Source organism: Bubalus bubalis, chromosome 24 (assembly GCF_019923935.1).
Source record: "Bubalus bubalis isolate 160015118507 breed Murrah chromosome 24, NDDB_SH_1, whole genome shotgun sequence".
Taxonomy (NCBI): domain Eukaryota; kingdom Metazoa; phylum Chordata; class Mammalia; order Artiodactyla; family Bovidae; genus Bubalus; species Bubalus bubalis.
Window position 1 is genome coordinate 881,101 of NC_059180.1, and position 16,946 is coordinate 898,046.

At 66.3% G+C, this 16,946-nt stretch overlaps 2 protein-coding genes and 1 long non-coding RNA gene across 5 annotated transcripts; 1 reads left to right on the forward strand and 2 right to left on the reverse strand.

The window, feature by feature from the left end:
- Positions 1 to 1,416: 1,416 nt before the first annotated feature.
- TMEM184A (transmembrane protein 184A) lies at positions 1,417 to 12,138 on the reverse strand. The gene is made up of 9 exons (XM_044936337.2): positions 11,507 to 12,138; positions 7,472 to 7,660; positions 4,953 to 5,118; positions 4,475 to 4,565; positions 4,294 to 4,369; positions 4,074 to 4,165; positions 3,155 to 3,324; positions 2,514 to 2,711; positions 1,417 to 1,836 (listed from the first exon to the last, which is right to left on the reverse strand). Exons 1-9 carry the CDS (start codon positions 11,837 to 11,839, stop codon positions 1,574 to 1,576), a joined length of 1,578 nt encoding a protein of 525 aa, XP_044792272.1. The 5' UTR covers positions 11,840 to 12,138; the 3' UTR covers positions 1,417 to 1,573.
- On the forward strand, positions 6,815 to 15,007 carry LOC102391479. 2 transcript variants are annotated; one of them, XR_003106457.3, is made up of 5 exons: positions 6,815 to 7,538; positions 9,350 to 9,667; positions 12,164 to 12,324; positions 12,955 to 13,110; positions 13,686 to 15,007. It is a non-coding gene; the product is annotated as an uncharacterized LOC102391479 (long non-coding RNA). The 2 variants fall into 2 exon arrangements; XR_003106456.3 differs by having other exon boundaries at positions 12,164 to 13,110.
- A 173-nt stretch (positions 15,008 to 15,180) lies between these two features.
- PSMG3 (proteasome assembly chaperone 3) lies at positions 15,181 to 16,946 on the reverse strand. Of its 2 annotated transcripts, none has more exons than XM_044936338.2 (3): positions 16,902 to 16,946; positions 16,099 to 16,347; positions 15,181 to 15,643 (listed from the first exon to the last, which is right to left on the reverse strand). In XM_044936338.2, the coding sequence occupies exons 2-3, from the start codon at positions 16,312 to 16,314 to the stop codon at positions 15,491 to 15,493; spliced, it is 369 nt and encodes a 122-aa protein (XP_044792273.1). In that variant the 5' UTR covers positions 16,315 to 16,347; positions 16,902 to 16,946; the 3' UTR covers positions 15,181 to 15,490. The 2 variants fall into 2 exon arrangements, with proteins under 2 accessions (XP_044792273.1, XP_006046072.1); XM_006046010.4 differs by lacking the exon at positions 16,902 to 16,946 and adding an exon at positions 16,509 to 16,895.

The following is a 16,946-nucleotide window of genomic DNA, read 5'->3' on the forward strand; positions in this document are numbered from 1 at the left end:
AGGCCTGGCCCCGGGCCCTCCGGGTACACAGCTTTGGGCAGCTCATGCCGCACGGAGGTCCCTGCGGACAAAGCCTCCGGGCCGCCGCACCCCCGTCTCACTACGGAGCCGCAGAGGCCTGTTCTACAGCCTCCAGAAAACCTCCCTCCTGGGCCGGCACGTCTCTGGGGAGCCCCATGGCTGCTCCCACACCAGCTGACAGACGAGGGGCCTCCCCGCGCTGGTCTGACAGCCGCAGAGGGTGATAAGGCAGGTGGGGACTTCCCAGGGGGTGGCAGGGAGGAGGCCAGCCTATCTTATCGGGCAGGCGGGCTGGGCCCTGGGAGAGGCTGCTGGCCTTGAGCCCCGTGTCCCCAGGCCCAGGGGTGACTCTCTGGCCCGGACATCACAGGCCATTTCTGCCTGGCTGAGCCTCCCTGAGCCCTTCGGCCATTCGCTCTTTCCCTGGTGAGGTGGGGGCCAGCGACCAGGAGGCGGGGGGCATCACGCCTGGGTGGTGCCCGGGCCTTCCTGCCCACCCAGCCGGGCCACTGCCCCCGCCCTGCTCCTTCCCCCAGACACACTGGACTGACTCAGCCTCCCGGGTGGCTGCCGCCCCCTCCCCACGTGCTGACCCCCGACGCCTGGGGCCCACTCTCACTTTCCCAGCTCCTGTTCCCCCTCCCAGGTCCCAGGCTCCCCCCGCACGCCAGCCCGGCACAGGGAAGGGGAGAGGATGGAGAGGCAGCTCCAGGGAACAGTTCCCTCCTTGGCCTCTGGGCTCTGCACACCCGGCCTTCTCAACCCATCCCAGGCAGGGCGGCACAGGGCCTTGAACTGGGAGAGCAGAGGCTCTGGATCTCAGGGCCTGCGAGGGGCAGGCCGCCCCATCTCAGGTCCAAGCCCTTCGCCTGCCTGCTAGGAGCTGTGACCGTAGCCGGTCGCCCCACAGTGGATGAGACCCTCCCCGCAGCACCCAGACTAGGGAGGGTGGTGTCATCTGTGCCCCCCACCCTGCAATCCGTCCGTCAGAGTGCTGACCCTGCAGGGACACAGCTCGCTGGAGGCACTGGAAAACCTGGCTGTTTATGTATGAACATGTGCACCTCACCAGGAGACCCTGTGACCTCCGCGGGGGGCCCTGCTCCCCCGACCCACAGCCAGCACACCCTCTGCCTGGCGGGCGGGCTGACCTAGGGGCTTGCACCTCGGCCCCTCCCTCCAGGGCCCACCCCGCCTCCCGCGGCCCACGTGGAGCCCTCCCGTGTGGCCTGCAGCTCCTGGCTGCCCAGCGTCCTTCCCCACTGCTGCCCCGCCTGGGGTCTGTCCATACGGGGAGGCTGCCTGAGCTGCCGGCCGGGGGAGCCCGGTAGGTCCCTGGGGTCACCAGGTGGGCGCAAGTGCCCTCTTCTGGGGCTGCGGGCCCACCGGGTGAGGGAGCAGCCCCTGGGCGCCTAGCAGGGCTACCAGGTGACCCACTCCACCGGCCGCAGGTGGGTGGGCAGGAGGCTCCCAGGAGAGGCCTGACCTTTGGCAAGATGGTCAGCAGGCAGGGCTCCCTGTCCTTTCCAGGCGGCTGCTAACCGTGGGCCCCCTACAGCTCCTCCGCGGGTATTAGCATCCTCTTCTCCACATTGCGGCCCTTCCTGCCCCCGCCAGGGCCACCATCCGGGCTGTGGGGGGGCGTGCGGGGTGAGGGCGCGCTGCCCTGGCCAGGCCGGGGGGCCTCCTGTGTGGCCTGCTGCGTGTACTTCTGGTAGGCGGGGGAGAAGTTATGGATGGCGTCCTGCACGATGTCCTGCGGGCTCATGGTCTCCTTGAGGCCACTGGAGATGCTCTGCATGGGTGCTGAGGGGGCTGGGGGCAGGCGGTGGGTGGGCTGGGCACGCCCCGGGCACGCACCACCCCGCCCCTCGTGCACCCAGCCCCCAGGACCTGGCTTCCTCCCTGCCAGCCTGCGCACTGCCCAGGGCTGAGGCCTCTTTTCTGCATGTCCAGGTCCTGGCTCAGCCAGCAGGGGGTGACTCCAGGACCCCTGGATCTCAGCCCAGCCCTGGGGCACTCCCAGCCCAGACCCTCTGCCAGGTCGCCTTGGGTTGGCCCCCACCTTATCTCCACCTTGGGGTGACCCCTTCACCTCCTCACCACTCCAGGCTGACCAGTCCAGGCTGAGGCCCGTCCCTACCCACATGGGCCTTTCTCTAGGGGCACCAGCGCCAGCCAGCTCCCCGACTCTCCTGCCAGGCCTGTCTGAGCGCCGAGATGTGCTGGTGAGGACCCCTCAGGCCCAGGGGGCAGGAACTGTCTATCAGTGCAGGGACTCACTCAGCTCATCCCACCCCTGGTCTCCTCCCTGGGACTGTGTGGAGGTGACGCCCCTGCTGGGGGCCCGTTCCCTCCTTGGGGCTGTCTCCCTGCCCACCAGGATGAGATGGGGAATAGAGGCGTGGTTTGGGGGCTGCCCAGGCCGCCCCAGCACCCCTGCCCTCGAGACGGTCCAGGAGCTCCTCACCCGGGCTGCGGGCCCTGCATACCTGGCGAGCTCTCTGTCTTCTCCGAGTACACCTGGCAGGTGAAGGCATAGCGCAGGGCGATGGAAGCAAAGAGCATCTCGATGCAGATGATGAAGTTCTGGTAGCCGGCGGCCACCGTGCCGGCCCCCACTGTGCTCCCATCGATGACCTGGACCTCGGGGATGACCCCACACCTCTCCAGGATGGCCAGCAGCAGCCCTGGGGAGTGGTGATGGCCGCTCAGTCAGCTGCTCCGGACAGGAGGCTGGATGGGAGCTGACCCCAGCCAAGACCCCCCCCACCCAGCCGAGGCTGCGTGAGCTTGATAGGGGTCTGCAGGGTCTGAGCTCAGTTCAGGGGGACTGGGCGCCTCCAGTGCTGGGTCCTTGGCGGCACAGCGGGCATCAAGAATCCCCAAGGGCCTGTCTTGCTCTCCCCCTGGCCCCAGCTGCTCACTGTCCTCTGAGAAGTGGGGGCCAGGAGTGCCCAGGGGCTGGTGGGCGCAGGGCTCCAGCACCCCTCTGGGCGTCCTGTCTCCCCACATCAGGCCCCATCTGCTGGGGGGTCCTCGCTGTCTCCCCTGCTGAGAGGGCCACCGGCTGACCGGGGCTGCAGCTGGGAGTGGGGCTGGGCTTGAGGGCACCAGGAACGTGCCCACCCACCCTGCCAGAAAGAGAGGAAGATGACGGCCTTGATGGTGAGGAACTTGAGGACGGGCTCAAAGGGCTGCAGCAGCTCCCTGGTGGCGGAGTAGAAGAGGAACAGGGCGTAGAGCGCCAGGCTGACCGAGGCGTTGTAGACGAGGGTGACGTACAGGTAGCCGCTGCGGACGCTGCGGGCCAGGACAGGAGCCCGTTAGGGCGGCTACAGCCCTGTGCCCGCCCCACCCCACCCACTGTGCCACCGGCCTGAGCCCCCAGCCTGGGCACCGCAGAGACTCAGACCTGGGCCCCCCTCCAGGGCCGCACGGGGCACCTGGCGGGGAGGCCGAGGAGCTGAGGGGCGCTGGGTCTCCAGCTCCCGCCCCCTCCAGGCAGGAGCCCCGCTGCCCCTCCCCAACCTCCCTCCATGGGAACAGCCCTGTGCAAGGCAAACCCACGTCGTGTGCGGGCCTTGGTGTGCATGTGACTGTGTGAGCAGGAACATGTGTGCACATGCATGCACACGTGAGCCTTATGTGTGCACGCGCATGTGTGCACTCCTCTGTGACAGCGTGTGTCTGCACATGTGCATGTGTGAGCATGTGTGCACGTGAGCAGGAGTGCGCATGCGTGTGGGATGTGAGCAGGAGTGCGCATGCGTGTGGTGTGAGCAGGAGTGCGCGTGCGTTTGGGATGTTCTTGAGGCCCTGGCCCAGGGGCACGTGCGAGGGCGGAGCTTGGCTCCCTGGGTGCCCTTAGCTCCCCCCTGGCTGTCCGGGGGCCGTGGGGTCGGGGCCGCGAGGCCCTGGGGTTCCTAGGCCTCACCTGGGAACAAGGGTCTGTTTGCCACAGTCTTGCCCCCGGCCCTTACCCCTGTGCTGAGCCCTGCCTCCCGCTCCGGCCCTCACCCCGCCCTGCCCGCATGCTGGCCGGGCCTCACTTGAAGTCCCCGTCGTGGTATTTGCCGAACGCCTGCAGGAAGATGGTGACCAAGGCCATGATGGGCTTCACAATGCAGAACTGCAGCGTGGCCTGGGGGTCGGGGAGGGGCTGAGGATGGTGGCTGGGGGCACTGGTGAGGAGCCAGCCCAGTAGAGCCAGCCCAGCATGCTGGGTGCGCAGGGGCCGTGGGGGGCTGGCCAGGCGGCCCAGGGACTCACCTGCTTGCAGAAGCGCAGAAAGCCGATGGAGTAGGTCATGCCCCGAAGGCAGCAGGTGCCGTGGAAGCAGCTGGTCCTGGGGTGCAGGAGTCCCTGAGGTGTGTCCCCGGAGGACACCCCCAGAGTGTCCTGGCTGCCCAGCAGGGGGTGGGGGACCCGCGGGCTCTGGGCAGAAACTTACCTGACGGGCTTTCCCCGGATCTCAGCCATGATGGCGCTCTCACCCCCCAGGTACTGGAAACAGAGGCTCAGAAAGCTGTAAATGACAAAGGCTGCAGAGCAGGTGTGGGCAGTGAGCCTGGGCCGCCCGCGAGGCCCTCTGGCCACGCAGAGCTCTGGGCACCCCCTGCCCGGGAGACACAGACACACTCCTCATGGGGCTCGCAGCCCAGCCCTGGGACGTTCCCCTGGGCAGGGGGTGGGGCCACAGCAGTCCCTGCGGCTCTGACCCCCCCACACCTGGCCCGCGGCCTCTCCCAGGCTCCGGCCGGCCCAGCTGCAGCCCCCCCCACCTTGGGAGCCCAGGAGTCTCCTTGGCACCCCTGATCTGGCCATCCGGCGGGGCCCTCGCGAAGCCAGACTCAGGCTGGCAGGGGCTGTGCAAGCCCCTGGGAGCCCCTCACTCGCTCCCCGGGCCCTGGAGGGCTGGCGGCACCCACCTTCGTAGCAATCCCTCACGGAGTCGAAGTAGACGTAGTGCTGGTGGGCCCCCAGGAGGAGGAGGCTGAGCCAGGAGTCGAAGGCATAGACGGGGACGATGAACAGCAGGCGGATGATGTAGCGCTGCTCGTGGGGCACCGTGTAGGAGCGCAGGTGCAGGTAGATCTGGGCAGGCAGAGGAGGCAGGCCTGGGGCTCGCTGCCCGCCCGCCCCCGGCCCCCAGCCAGCGGGAGGGAGCAGAGCCAGCCTCGCTGGGCCCTGCCCTGAGCCGACACTGCACACCAGGAGTGTACATAGTCAAGGGCGTGTTCATTCATTCATTCAGGGGTGGGCATGTACGCTGGCCTGCGGAGCAGTATGGCACGGCGACATGGGGGCATTAGAACAGCTGATGCCTCCGACCCCTCCTTGGGACTTAGCCCACGGAACAGATTTATTCAGAGACAAAAACAGGATTCACGTTCAAGGACGTTCATCATAGGGACACAGGAGACTGAGCCTGGTGGTGGGCCCTTGACTGCCTTGCAGAGGGCGACCCTTAGCCCCGGGCACCAGCCTGGGGGGCTGCTCCGAGAGAACGCAACAGGACGGCAAAGCAAGTAGGGCCCAGGTGTGTGCCAGAGCCGAGCAGAGACAAAGGGGAGGACATCCCTGAACGAAAGGGACAGATGGGTGGTCCCCGTGATCGTCTGTAACCTTCCTACATCATCTTTGTTTTCTATGAGGACATGAAAAAGCAGTGACGGGAAGAAGCACAGGGAGCCAGGCAAACAGGTAGCTGGCCGTGGTCCCCAGCACCCCTGGGAGGCTTCCTGGAGGAAGCACCATGAGGGAAGGGGGAGGGGCAGGCAGAGGGCAGGCTGAGCACAGAAGCCCAGCCTCTGGGGGCACAGCCTGGGGTGGCGGGGGCAGGCAGGCGTCATCAGGCTCCTTATCAGCTGCTCCCTCCCCAGCGGGTGCAGTGGGAAGGGCACAGCCTGACCAGCTATCAGGAGACAGACTCGGGCCCTTGGGCACGCACTGCCCGCTGCGGGCCTCGGCAAGCCGCCATCCCCTCGGGCCTCAGTGCCCTGTCTTTAAAGTGAGAGTTGAGTCGCTTTCTGTACCCCTGGGTGGAGAGTGAGGGACTGCCTGTTGGGGTGGGGGGAGGAGGGGAGGTGGGGGCCTGGGAAGTGCCGCCCACAGACTCTCCGTCAGCCCTGCCCAGGCCGTGGGGCCCCGGGACACTGGGCTCCAGACACACGCTCCCAGAAGGTCAGGGCTGGACAGAGGGCCCAGCCAAGGCTCAGACTGTGGCTGGAACTGGGACAGCCTGGACCCAGGACGCTGGGTGACCACCCCCCTGGTGCTCGTTGTCCCACAAAGCACAGCTGCCTGGGAACCGAAAGCCATGCTGCCACCAGGAAGAAGGCCCGGCTTCCGTGTGATGCAAACGCACCACCCACCTGTCCTGTCTACCCGTCCAGATGCTCCGGGACAGCTTGCTAAAACTCAGGGCAAATACTGCCTCCTCCAGGAAGGCCTCCCTGATGGCCCCAAGAGGAAGGGGCCACCTTCTCCTGCCGCTCTCGGCTGCACCTGGCCCACCCTAACATGCTTGCCCTGTCCCCCTTACGACCGGTTATCTGAGGCCACGCCTAGACGTGCACCAGCCTGGGGGTGACTCTCACTGGGGGGGCATCGGCCCCCACGGCCCTGCCTCGAGGCCTCTGGCCACCTGCTGTCCTGCCAGCCAGCCTCCTGACTGCCCCTGCCACAGGCTCACTCCGCCAGTCCAGCCCCTGCAACGATGCCAGCCAAGCCATCCTACGGGGCCACTCTGCCCTTGGTGCCCAACCGCAGCCTCCTCTGGCTCCCCAGCACCCCTGGCTGAGGGCCAAACTCCCACATGTCCGGGGAGTGCCTCCAGCCCGGGCAGCCCTCTCCCGCCAACCTCCGCTTGTGCCTCTCTGGGCTGGTCCTGGGCTCCCGAGCTGCTCTGCTATCTGTGATGCCTGGTACCCACTGCCCAATGCTGCCCCCAAGCACCACCTCTCACCGCCCCCCAGCCACTCCCTCAATCTCTCTGCCAGGCCTGGCGGTTCCACCTGGGGCGACCTGGGTCCCCAGCTCTGGGCCCCTCCAGCCACGCTCTGACCCCCAGGAGCAGAGGACTCTTCCCCTCCCAGCAACGCGGGCCTGGGAAAGACCCCCAGCCTTTCACAGCCTCAGTCTCCTTGTCTGTGAAAGCGGACCCTGCCGCTGACCTCAGCGAATGGACCCATGGCCTGACGAAGCGCCCCGGGGTGGGGTGGGGGGGCCGGGCGTCCAGCCAGAGTTCTTCCCACTTCTGGGCGGAGGCTGTCTGTCTTCCCGCCCAGCTCTCTGCGTCCCCTGAACCTCCCTGGCCCCACGCGGCTGTGGTGAGCCCCCGGGCGCTGCTCCTCCAGCCAGCCAGGCCTCCGGGTCTGCCCCAAGGCCGAGCAGGCCCCCTGGGGCTGGGCTGAGGGTCCCCAGGGGGCACCGAGGGGAGGCTCACCTGGTGGCCGGTGAGCACCAGGGCCGCCCACACGAAGATGCCCGAGACGCCGCGGGCCAGCGGTGAGGTGAGGAAGAGAGGCCCGGGGCCCTGGGAGCCGTTCCCCGCATGCTCCATCTGCTGTCCAGCAGGCCTGGCCGGCGGCGTCCACGCCAGGGGGGTGCCCGGGAGCCCCGGGGCGTCAGTCATCTGCAGAGGGAGGAAGGGCACATGGGGCGTGGAAAGGGCAAAGGTGCTCTGGGAGCAGGCGGCATGTGGGCGGGCGGCAGCGCCTGGCTGCGCAGCCAAGCTGGGCTTTGGCCAACAGCCCTCCCGCAAGGGTGCCAGGCAGATCCTCCTGCCTGCGTGCCTGGGCTCTGGGCAGCCCTCTGTGTGCAGGGACCCAACTCCGAGGCCTGGCCCCAAGGTGCTCTCCTTCCTGGTGTCGGCCCCCCGGGCGCAGACGCCAGCCGCCTGCCCGTGACCTGGGGCGATGCCCCCTCTGGTATCATGGGCTTGCGGGGAGCCCGCATCCAGGAGCCAAAGACATCAGAGGAAATCGGGGAGTCCCCGTGGCCCTGCCTGCTGGGGGTGGCGTCTGGGAAGCCAGCCAGATTGGCCCTGCCCTCAGCAGCAGACAGGGTGGGGGGCGCGCCCTGTACCCACCCACCCAGCCTGCCTGCCTGACCGTCTGGCATCCTGCTTGGCCAGAGCTCCTGGCCACCCCAGGACCGCTCGCTCGTCCTGGGTGCCCGCTCTGCAGCCTCTTGTAACCTGCTGGGGCGCCAGGCACCTCCCTGCTCTCGCACTTGAGGCCTCCACCCCGCCCTCCGGCCCTGGTCACAGGGCCCAGCACCTACCTCTCAGGCAGGAAGCTCCCGGGCCAGTCCTGGGCACTGGGCCTCTAGGGAAGCCAGGCTGGTCGTTCGTGTGGCCAGTGAACCCGGGGGGCGGCCCTGGTGGGGGTGGGACCGGGCTACCTTTGGGAGGCCACGCCAGGCCCGGGGAGGGGCGGCCACAAGCAGGCACAGCCCCGTGGCCCCCCCAGCCTCAGGCGGAGGGCGGGCCGGCAGAGGGGCGGCACGGAGGCGGGCCCCTCCCCTGACACTCTATCCCTCCCCCGGCTGCTTGCTCCAGGCGGCTGGCTCCCGGCCTGCCTGCCGCCAGGTGCCCTCACCTGCCTGGACCAGAAGGCCAGGCCCACGGGGGCCTGAGACAGGGGGCGGGTCTGCGGCGGGCCAGGGTGGGCTGCACTCCTGTAGGTACGGGCTTCCCGTTGGGTTGATGGAGTTCTCCAAGAAGACAGAGTGGGCATAGCGTGACATCGAGGGTGGATTAAATGCCCCTTAAAATGGGTAAATCTATTATCGGGTCCCAGCCCCCAAAAGTCTACTGGGAATGTTCCTGTGTTTGTCTGCTGGAGGAGGGGAGGAGGGGCCTGGGTGAGTGAGAAAGGCAGCTGGGCCTGCGGGGTCAGCCCTGGGCCAGGGGCCTGGGGCAGGGGGCTCACCCGCCCGGCCTCAGGGGGCGGCAGGGGGCGCCTCGGCGGGCGTCAGCACGGGTACCTGCCCACACGGTCTTTCCTTGGTGCCGCCCACCCTCCCTGAGGCCCTGGGTCCAGGCATCAGGCTCCTTACAGAGGCGGGAGTCATTGGTGAGACGTGACTGGGCTCCCCCAGGGGTATGGGGGTGCTCCAGAGAGGCTGCCACCCCCTGCGCCTGCACCCGTCCACCCACATGGTTGCCCCAGGGAGCCCCCAGATACGCCCTGAGGTCCTGGTCCTGACCCGGAAAGCCCGGGACTGCCCCTCCCCCAGGCCCCTGCAGGCCGCCTCGGCCAGAGTCCCCTGGGCCCAGTGTCGTCCTGCATCCCAAATGTCACCTCCTTCAATTCCACAGGCGCGTCAGGATCGCTGTGCCCTGCCCAGCCCACGCCCGGGCCCCGGGGAGCCAGCGCCCTGCCCGTGGGCTCCCACGCTGCCTGGCAGGTGGCTGCTGCGGCCTGTGGCTTCTCCCGCCGCCGCGAGTTCCCGTGGGCCCCCAGCCCCGTCTGCCCACCGAGCAGTGGCTGCACGTTATAAGCCTGGGCGCCCGCCCGTCCTGCGGCTTCCTGATCAGGCCACCCCAGCGGCCGCCTCGGCCCCGCCTGCCGCCGGGATCCCGGCCTCCTCGGAGGCCCCTTCACCTCACTGAGCCTCTGTTTTCTCGTCTGCAAAGGTGAGTCTGGGTTCCACCAGCCCTTCCGTGGGGTGCTGTGTGCAGATTGCAGGCCCTGCCCCACCTGCTCCTTCCTTGAGCCCCAGACCGCAGATCGTAGACCGCAGAGCCGGGCCACATACCAGGTGTGGCAGGATCAGGAGCCCTGGGGGGTGAGGCGTGGCTTCTCCAGCTTAGAGGGAAGGACCAGCTGTGCCAAGCCCGCGCACAACCGGCGAAGGGTCCCAGGTCTGGGGAGGCGAGGGCTTCAGCACCCCGGCCCTGGGAAGGGCCCGGGCAAGTCTGACCCTCCGGCCAGCATGGGCCTCTTCGGCCACAGGAGGCCTTGCCGCTGTCACAGCCACACTTCCTTGGGAGAGGTGGCCGGTCCGGCTGGGCCTGCTCGCCCTCCCGGGGCTGGACACTGACCGAGCCTGTCTCGGGACAAACCTGCCCACCCAGAGGCTGAGGCCCCTGAATGCGGGTCCCCTGACAGGTGACGGGGCCCCAGGCGGCCCCCGGCTGGGCTGCGGGAGGCTGGGACGCTGCAGACCCATCACAGACCTCAGCACCCTCGTCCCGGCACCTGCCCCTCACCTCAGGGACCTGACACCCGGGGCACTCAGCCTGGGTTGGGCACCGAACCTCCCTCCAGGCGTCCCTGCCGAGCCAGCCCCTTTCTAGGCCGGCCTGCTGCCTGGGGACATCTCCGGGGGCATGCAGGGGCAGACTCTCCCTGCCCGCCCTCCTCGCATCCAGGCCCTTTCCGTGCCGAGAGCAGCCTGCCAGGGTCCTTTGATGCCCCCTAGGCCCTCGCTGACAGTGCCCACGGGCGGTGAAAGGACTCACCCCTGGGCTGTGGCTGCTGCCAGCAGAATGGCCGGTGACTCAGCCAGCACCTGCACAGCCTGCACAGGGCGCCTGTCAGGCCCCCAGAACGCCTCTGCAGCCCACGGGGGATGAGTCCCGGCCTGGCCGCCCATCAGCCTGGGGGCCCTGAGCCTCTCCTCCACTCCCTCTGGGCCTTAGCTTGGCGGGGGCAGGGGGCGCTGAGGGGCCTTCCAGCCCTAGTTTGGGGGCAGTTTTGGAAGCATGGCCTCCCTCTGTCCAAGGTGCCGGCTCCTTGCCTTGGCGGAGCCCTGGGCCTGAAGCCAGGGGTGCCTGGCCCCGGGCAGAGGCAGGCCCGGGACCCTGCAGGCCTCTCACTGTGTCTGTGGCCATGGCCGACTGTGGCCTCTCCGGGCCCTGGTTTCTGTGGGTGATGATGGCCGTGTGTGGCAGGGCAGCCCTGGTCAGCACGGGACTCGAGAGGCTCTGCCGGCTCCTCCCAAAGGCGGCCTCGGCTGCCGCCGCCGGGGGCTGGGCGAGGGTCCCACCAGCGAGCGCACATGGGTGGCCTTCTGCTGCCCAGTCACCGAGCCAACCAGCACCGCCCCGTGATGCGCAGGGACCCACACGAGGCATTCTCCTTGCATCCCGCCCTCTTTCCTGCCCGTGCCCAGCCGAGTCCCTGCCAGACCTGCTGCCTTGGTCCCCAGGACAGCCTGTGCCTGCCCGGGGCCTGTCCATACCTGCCTGTTGCCCCAGAGCAGACTGGGGTGCTGACCTGGGCCTGGCCTGACCGGGCTGGGCTGAGGGCCTCTTTGGCCACGGGGTGGCACCCGGGGCACGGGGTGCCTGGCAGGGGGCATGGCCTCTGGGGTGGAGGTGGGCTGGGGATAGAACCACTGTGAAGCTCAGAATCTCAGGGTGTGGGTGTTTCTCTCCAGGGGTGCACAGGGGTCCAGCCTGGACACATCTCTCTCCTGGGTGTGCAGGCACGCCCACACACACACACGCCCGCACACACACACAGCTCACCTCCCTGGTAACGCCCTCGGCCATCCGGCCGGGCCTGAGGCAGGTCTGACGCAGGCCTCCGGGCCTGTGGGGGTGGCGGGCTGTCTGGAACCACCGCCAGACCTCCAGGCCTCTGCCGTGCCTCCTCCCGGCGGCCGGGGTCAATCCGATAGGCCTGCTGCTGGGAAAGTGCTGGCCTTGCCCCAGACCCAGCAAATGCCTCCCTGCTGCCCGCCCCAGCTGCCCTGCCAGGCCGGCCCTACCTGCCTGGGTAGCCCAGCCATGCCCTCCTCCATGCCCCGCCCAGGGTTGGGGCCAGCAGTCCTTCCCACCCACCACCCACCTGGCCGTCATGGCTCCGACCTCCAGGCATGGGTCTTGCTGGACCAGGGACTGCCGTGGCTCTGGGTCCTGCGTCTGCCCGGCCCGTCCGTGTGGCCGGGGGTCCGAGGCCCACTTCACGTGCGGTGAGGGTTGAGTGGGGTGATGTGGCGTTTGCCACACTCGGAGCACCCCCACCCAGCCCTGCTCTGTTCACGCTGCTCTATTTTCCTGTCTTCCGTCCCTTCTGCCCTCAACTGCCCCACCTCAGGGAGCCGCGCCTCCCGGGGCTCTGGCACCTCCCATGTCTTGCAGTCCGTGCGGAATGTACCCTTCTGATGTCCCTGGTCCCCACAGGAAGCCGGACCTGCCGCCTGCTCTCCAGCTCTGACTGTGAAAGCCCGCGGCGCACTCGCCGTCCACACCACTCAGCCAGCTCTGAGCTCGTTCTCGCGGATCCGGCCATCACCCTCGTCCCCTGTCCAGCGCCCCCTCCTGATCTCCAGTTTCCCTCCAAGGTGCGAAACAGGACAGCCGACGCCAGCTTATCCAGCTGGGCCTGTGCCCGCTGCCTCATTCCGTGGGCTGTCTGTCATAATTGGTTCAGGAGGATCCAGGGCTCCATCAAACCCTGGACAAGCTGCTTGGATGGATAACCGAGGATGGCCGCCCGCCTGGCCTCTCTTGACCGCCAAGGGACCCACTCGCCCTTGACTCTGAGCTGGGGCTGCAGGCCCGCCCTTGACCCTGAGCTGGGGCTGCCGGCCATGTCCACTTAGGAAAAGGCAGCAAGTGGGAGAACGTGGGCTTCTCTGCTTGCAGCTCAGCAGCAGGGGTGTCTACACCACCTCACCCCACCCCACGTCCACCCCACACTGCGTTGGTCCAAGGGCACGGCCTTGAACAAGGGCACTTCCTGCACCTGTCGGCGTTGCAGGGGCTGGCACACCGACCCCACGTGTGTTATCCACATTCAGCCGTACATTGCTGGGAGTTGTAATTACAGTTTGATTGCTGGGTAAAGCACCATATGCAGCCTTTCCATCTAAAGGAATAACAATTTCCACGAAGCCGACAGCCCTGCCTGCGGAAACCGCGGCTTTATGGATCTCTTTATTGGAGCGTGTATCTCTCCTCCTGAATTACAGCAGCTGCGAGCAGAGCACCGCAGAAAGCAAGGGCCAAGCGCCTTCTCACACGAGCCGCCCGTCTTGATTTACAAGGCAGAGCAGAGCAGCGAGGCGCTGGCTTCAGTGACGGAAGTCTTTGCTCTCGCTAGCTACGACAGCTTTGGGCAGCTGTGAGTAAGTACCACTCGGGACAGCGCCGGGGACCCTGGTTTCAATTATACGTCAGCCGTCCCCCCACATTCCTGGCGGGCAGCCGTGGGACAGCACAGATGACGGGCTCAAGTGTGTTTGCATCCTGGGGCTGGTCCCCTGGGGGCCTGAGCAACTCGCCCCGTCCTGCTGAGCCTCGATTGCCTGCACTGCCCACCTGCCTCCTAGTACAGTCACCAGGACTCGGTCAGACGGTGGGGGTGCCGCCAGGGCCTGGCGCGCAGGAGGCCTCCACACAAGGCTGCGCCCGAGCCCTGCACGCAGAGCACGGAGGGACGTCCGTCCGCCGTGTCGACGAGGATGGCCTGTCCCTTAGAAAAGGGACCAGGGAGTGCCAGCGTGGGGCTGGGGCCGGGTGAACAGTGTGGAAAAGTGAAAGTTGCTCAGTTACGTCCAACTCTTTGTGACCCCACGGACTGGAGCCCGCCAGGCTCCTCTGTCCATGGACTTCTCCAGGCAAGAGTACCGGAGCGGGTAGCCTTTCCCTTCTCCAGGGGATCTTCCCAACCCAGGGATCACTCTGGTCTCTTGCATTGCAGGCGGATTCTTTACCAGCTGAGCTACTGGGGAAGCCAGTGTGGCCCATCCAAGGAGCGTCAGTGAGGGGTCTGGGAACGTGTAAACAGCGTCCCTCGGGGCCCTCGGCTTGCTTCAAACCCCAGCCCTGCCGCTTGGTGGCAGCGTGCCTCCGTTTCCTCAACTGCTGTGTAGACCTCATTGGGTGGGCGGGAGGATTAAACGTGTTACCAGGACTGAAGGGTGAGCCCAGAGCTCACCAACAGGCAGGGTGAGCCAGACCTCTCGTACATTTAGGGGCCGAGGCAGAAAACCAAAGCTGCAAATCTGGACTAAGCCCCAGGCTGGAGCCTGACCCAAGGTTCAGGTTCCCGGCTGGTCAAGCAGGAGAAGCGTTTCCAGACTCGTCTGATGCCTAGATGACGAGCGTGCTAATTACAGGCTGCTATGGGTCGAGGCGGCTCCAGCCCAGCGGCACTTGCGTCGGCCCGTGCGCCCGGCCAGGCGCCGCTTCTCCAGGAGCTGTCGCCCCCATCATTCCCAGGTGCTGCTGACCCCCCAACACATCTCTTCTACTCCGGCGTCTGTGTCCCCACACCTGCCATGACCTGTGTCACCCCTCGGGCCCTCTCATGTGGGTGGACAGGCCTTTCCCTTCTCCTGTTGGTCAGCTGCTTTCTGGCCTTTAAAGCGTCCGTGCAAGCCCTCCAAGTGCAGACGCCAGGCAGGGTCTTCTCAGGAGAAAGGCCAGGGCTGAGAGCGAGCAGCAAGGAGGTGGGACCCAGAGCCCCCAGCCAGATGTGGCCGCCGAAGAGCCCTGAGCTGCCCGGCATGGATCTGCCTGTTTCCCCTGGTGGAGGCCTGGCTCCCAGGTCCCTCAAGCTCCCCACACAGGGGCATCTGCAGCGCTCTAGGAAGTCTGGTGGACCCTTGTATGACTGCCTGGCCCTCCTGACACAGGTCACCGGGTCACCCCACAGCTGGTGTGTGCCTGTGGGTTTACCCGACGGTCCTGAGGGGCTGTGAACGTGCCTCCCCGGGGGCCCTGGCATCTGCTGAGGGAACGAGCCTTTAAACAAGGCTGTCTTCTGTCCCATGCTCAGCAACCCCACTCGAGTCCTTCTCAGGTTAGACCAGCAGCATGGTCTCGCCATCACCGGTCCCCGACAGCCCTAACGTCCCAGTTTGAGCTTCTGCCCCCTGGCCGTTCCCACAAGCACCCACACCGGTGGCGGGATGCACCTCTACCCTCTGTCTTTAAGCACGTGGCTCTGGAAGCTAGGGTGCCAGTCCATCGAGAGGCCTCGAGCGGCGTCTGGGCAACAGAAGGATCAGAAAAGCCACGGAAGAGGAGCAGGATGAGGGAGGGGGCAGAGTCAGCTCCTGGAGCTGTCTCACTGTGTGAACCTCAGATTGAGCTTTTGCCAAATATGTTTTCCTCCCCGCAGCTGTTCACTGCAATGAACGTATGTCGTGTGCCTGACATTTCTCAGCATTGTTAAGAAGAATGGTAAGGTATTTGAGGATATGCATTTATTTTTAATAATAAAAAAAACTTCCCCCAACAATTGAGGGCCATGGCTCATTTGTCACTTCTCACACACGTGAGGCTCTGGACCTGGGGAGGAGGACTCGCAACCTTCTCAGGACGTGCTTCCTGTCCCTCCACAGGGGCCGTCAGCCTCCAAACCAAGGCCAGCCCGAGGCGTCTGTGTTTCTTCCAGCCAGAGAGCTCCTCCTTCTAACCAAAGGAGCGCCTTCAGATCCTTGAGAAGGTGTCTGAGTTGGCGCATGGCCCTCCCGGGTGGCAGGGGCGGCCACGCCAGGGTCACCACACCTGGCACATCTGGATCGCCTCCTTCAGGGCCTCCACCACCTCCATGCTCTTGTCCTTCACGGCCAGGGCGAGGAGGACAGCTCTGTTTCCAGCTTCTTGAGACACAAATGCCACCAGGTTTTTCGCGAAGACATGGACGAGCGGCTGAAGAGGGAAGGGGAGACCACTGTAACTGAAGGAGACCTGCTTTCTTCTTAATGGCTTCACCCAGTGCCTCTCAGGAGCCCAGGCCAGCTTCCGGATCCTCTCTCTCCTGGTTCTCTCTACTCTGGAAGGGCCGTGAGAGTCCACAGAGGGAAAGCCTGTCAGACCTCACAGATGACCTTTCCTGAACGGGGCAGAACAGGCTCTCACTATCATGAGGTACTATGATGGGGTCAAATTGTGGCACAGGCTTGCATTACAAAACAATGCCTCTGCATGTGTCTGATAAAATGCTGATGGGCTGCATGCAGCAGGTGGACACCCTCCAATTATCTGCGGGCCCCACGCAGTGCTGCCCTGGGCTGTGGTGGCGGGGGGACAGGGGTGCGCTTGCCTACCGGATGCTCCACATCCTGACAAAGTACGGGCACTGGGAGCCCTTCCCAGCCCATTACCTCATCCTTCCCGAGGAGGACTTTGGTGGTCAGCACAGGCTTGCCGACGTCACTAGTCACACTGCTGGGCTCCAGGGAGACCAGGGTACCCATCTTCCCCAGCTGGGTCACCACCACCAGGATGTGGCTGCTGAAGGCCGTGCAGACCACCTGGGTGGGGACTCCGCACACCACCGCAGTCTTCTGCTTGGACGTCAGCAAGGGTTTACCTTCCATTGCGGAGTCTGCTCGGTAGCACCTTACATTTATCTTAAGAAAAAAAAAAGTAAATCAATCGATGGCAGATAGCCTGGGAGCTCCAGAATAAACACTATTTGGCATTAAAAGAGAAACACAAGTTGGCCCATTCAAAAGCCTGTCTGTTCGCCCACACAGGCTTTATTCGCCCGAAACTTTCTGGATTCACTCACACACACAGAGGTACCCAGGCTGGATGTCAAAGAATGCTTCTCCCTGTGGAGGCAGACTAGGGCTCTTCTTCCCCGCGCGAGGGCCCCGCCCCACCCCGAGGGCCCTCCCTGAGTCCCGGCGGCCCGCCCTCGCAGGGGGAGTAGGCGCCGCAGGTTCGGAAACCCGGCGGAGCAGCGGGCCGCGCCTCCGCGGCCCCTCCGGTCCGCCCACTAATCGTTTCCTGCGTTTGGGGAAACCGTGGGTCCCACAGAAGCAGCAGCACCCCGACCACAGCGCGAGGACGAGGGCGGCGGGGGCCAGGCGGAGCCCCCGGGGGCGCCCAGCCTCTCCGCCCGGCTCCAGCCCCGCGAGACGCCCACTACGCCGCCACCCGCCATGCCGCCCTCGCTCACCGCGCCGCGCCCGGAAGTGGCGCACGCAGGCGCCGCGGGCCCGCC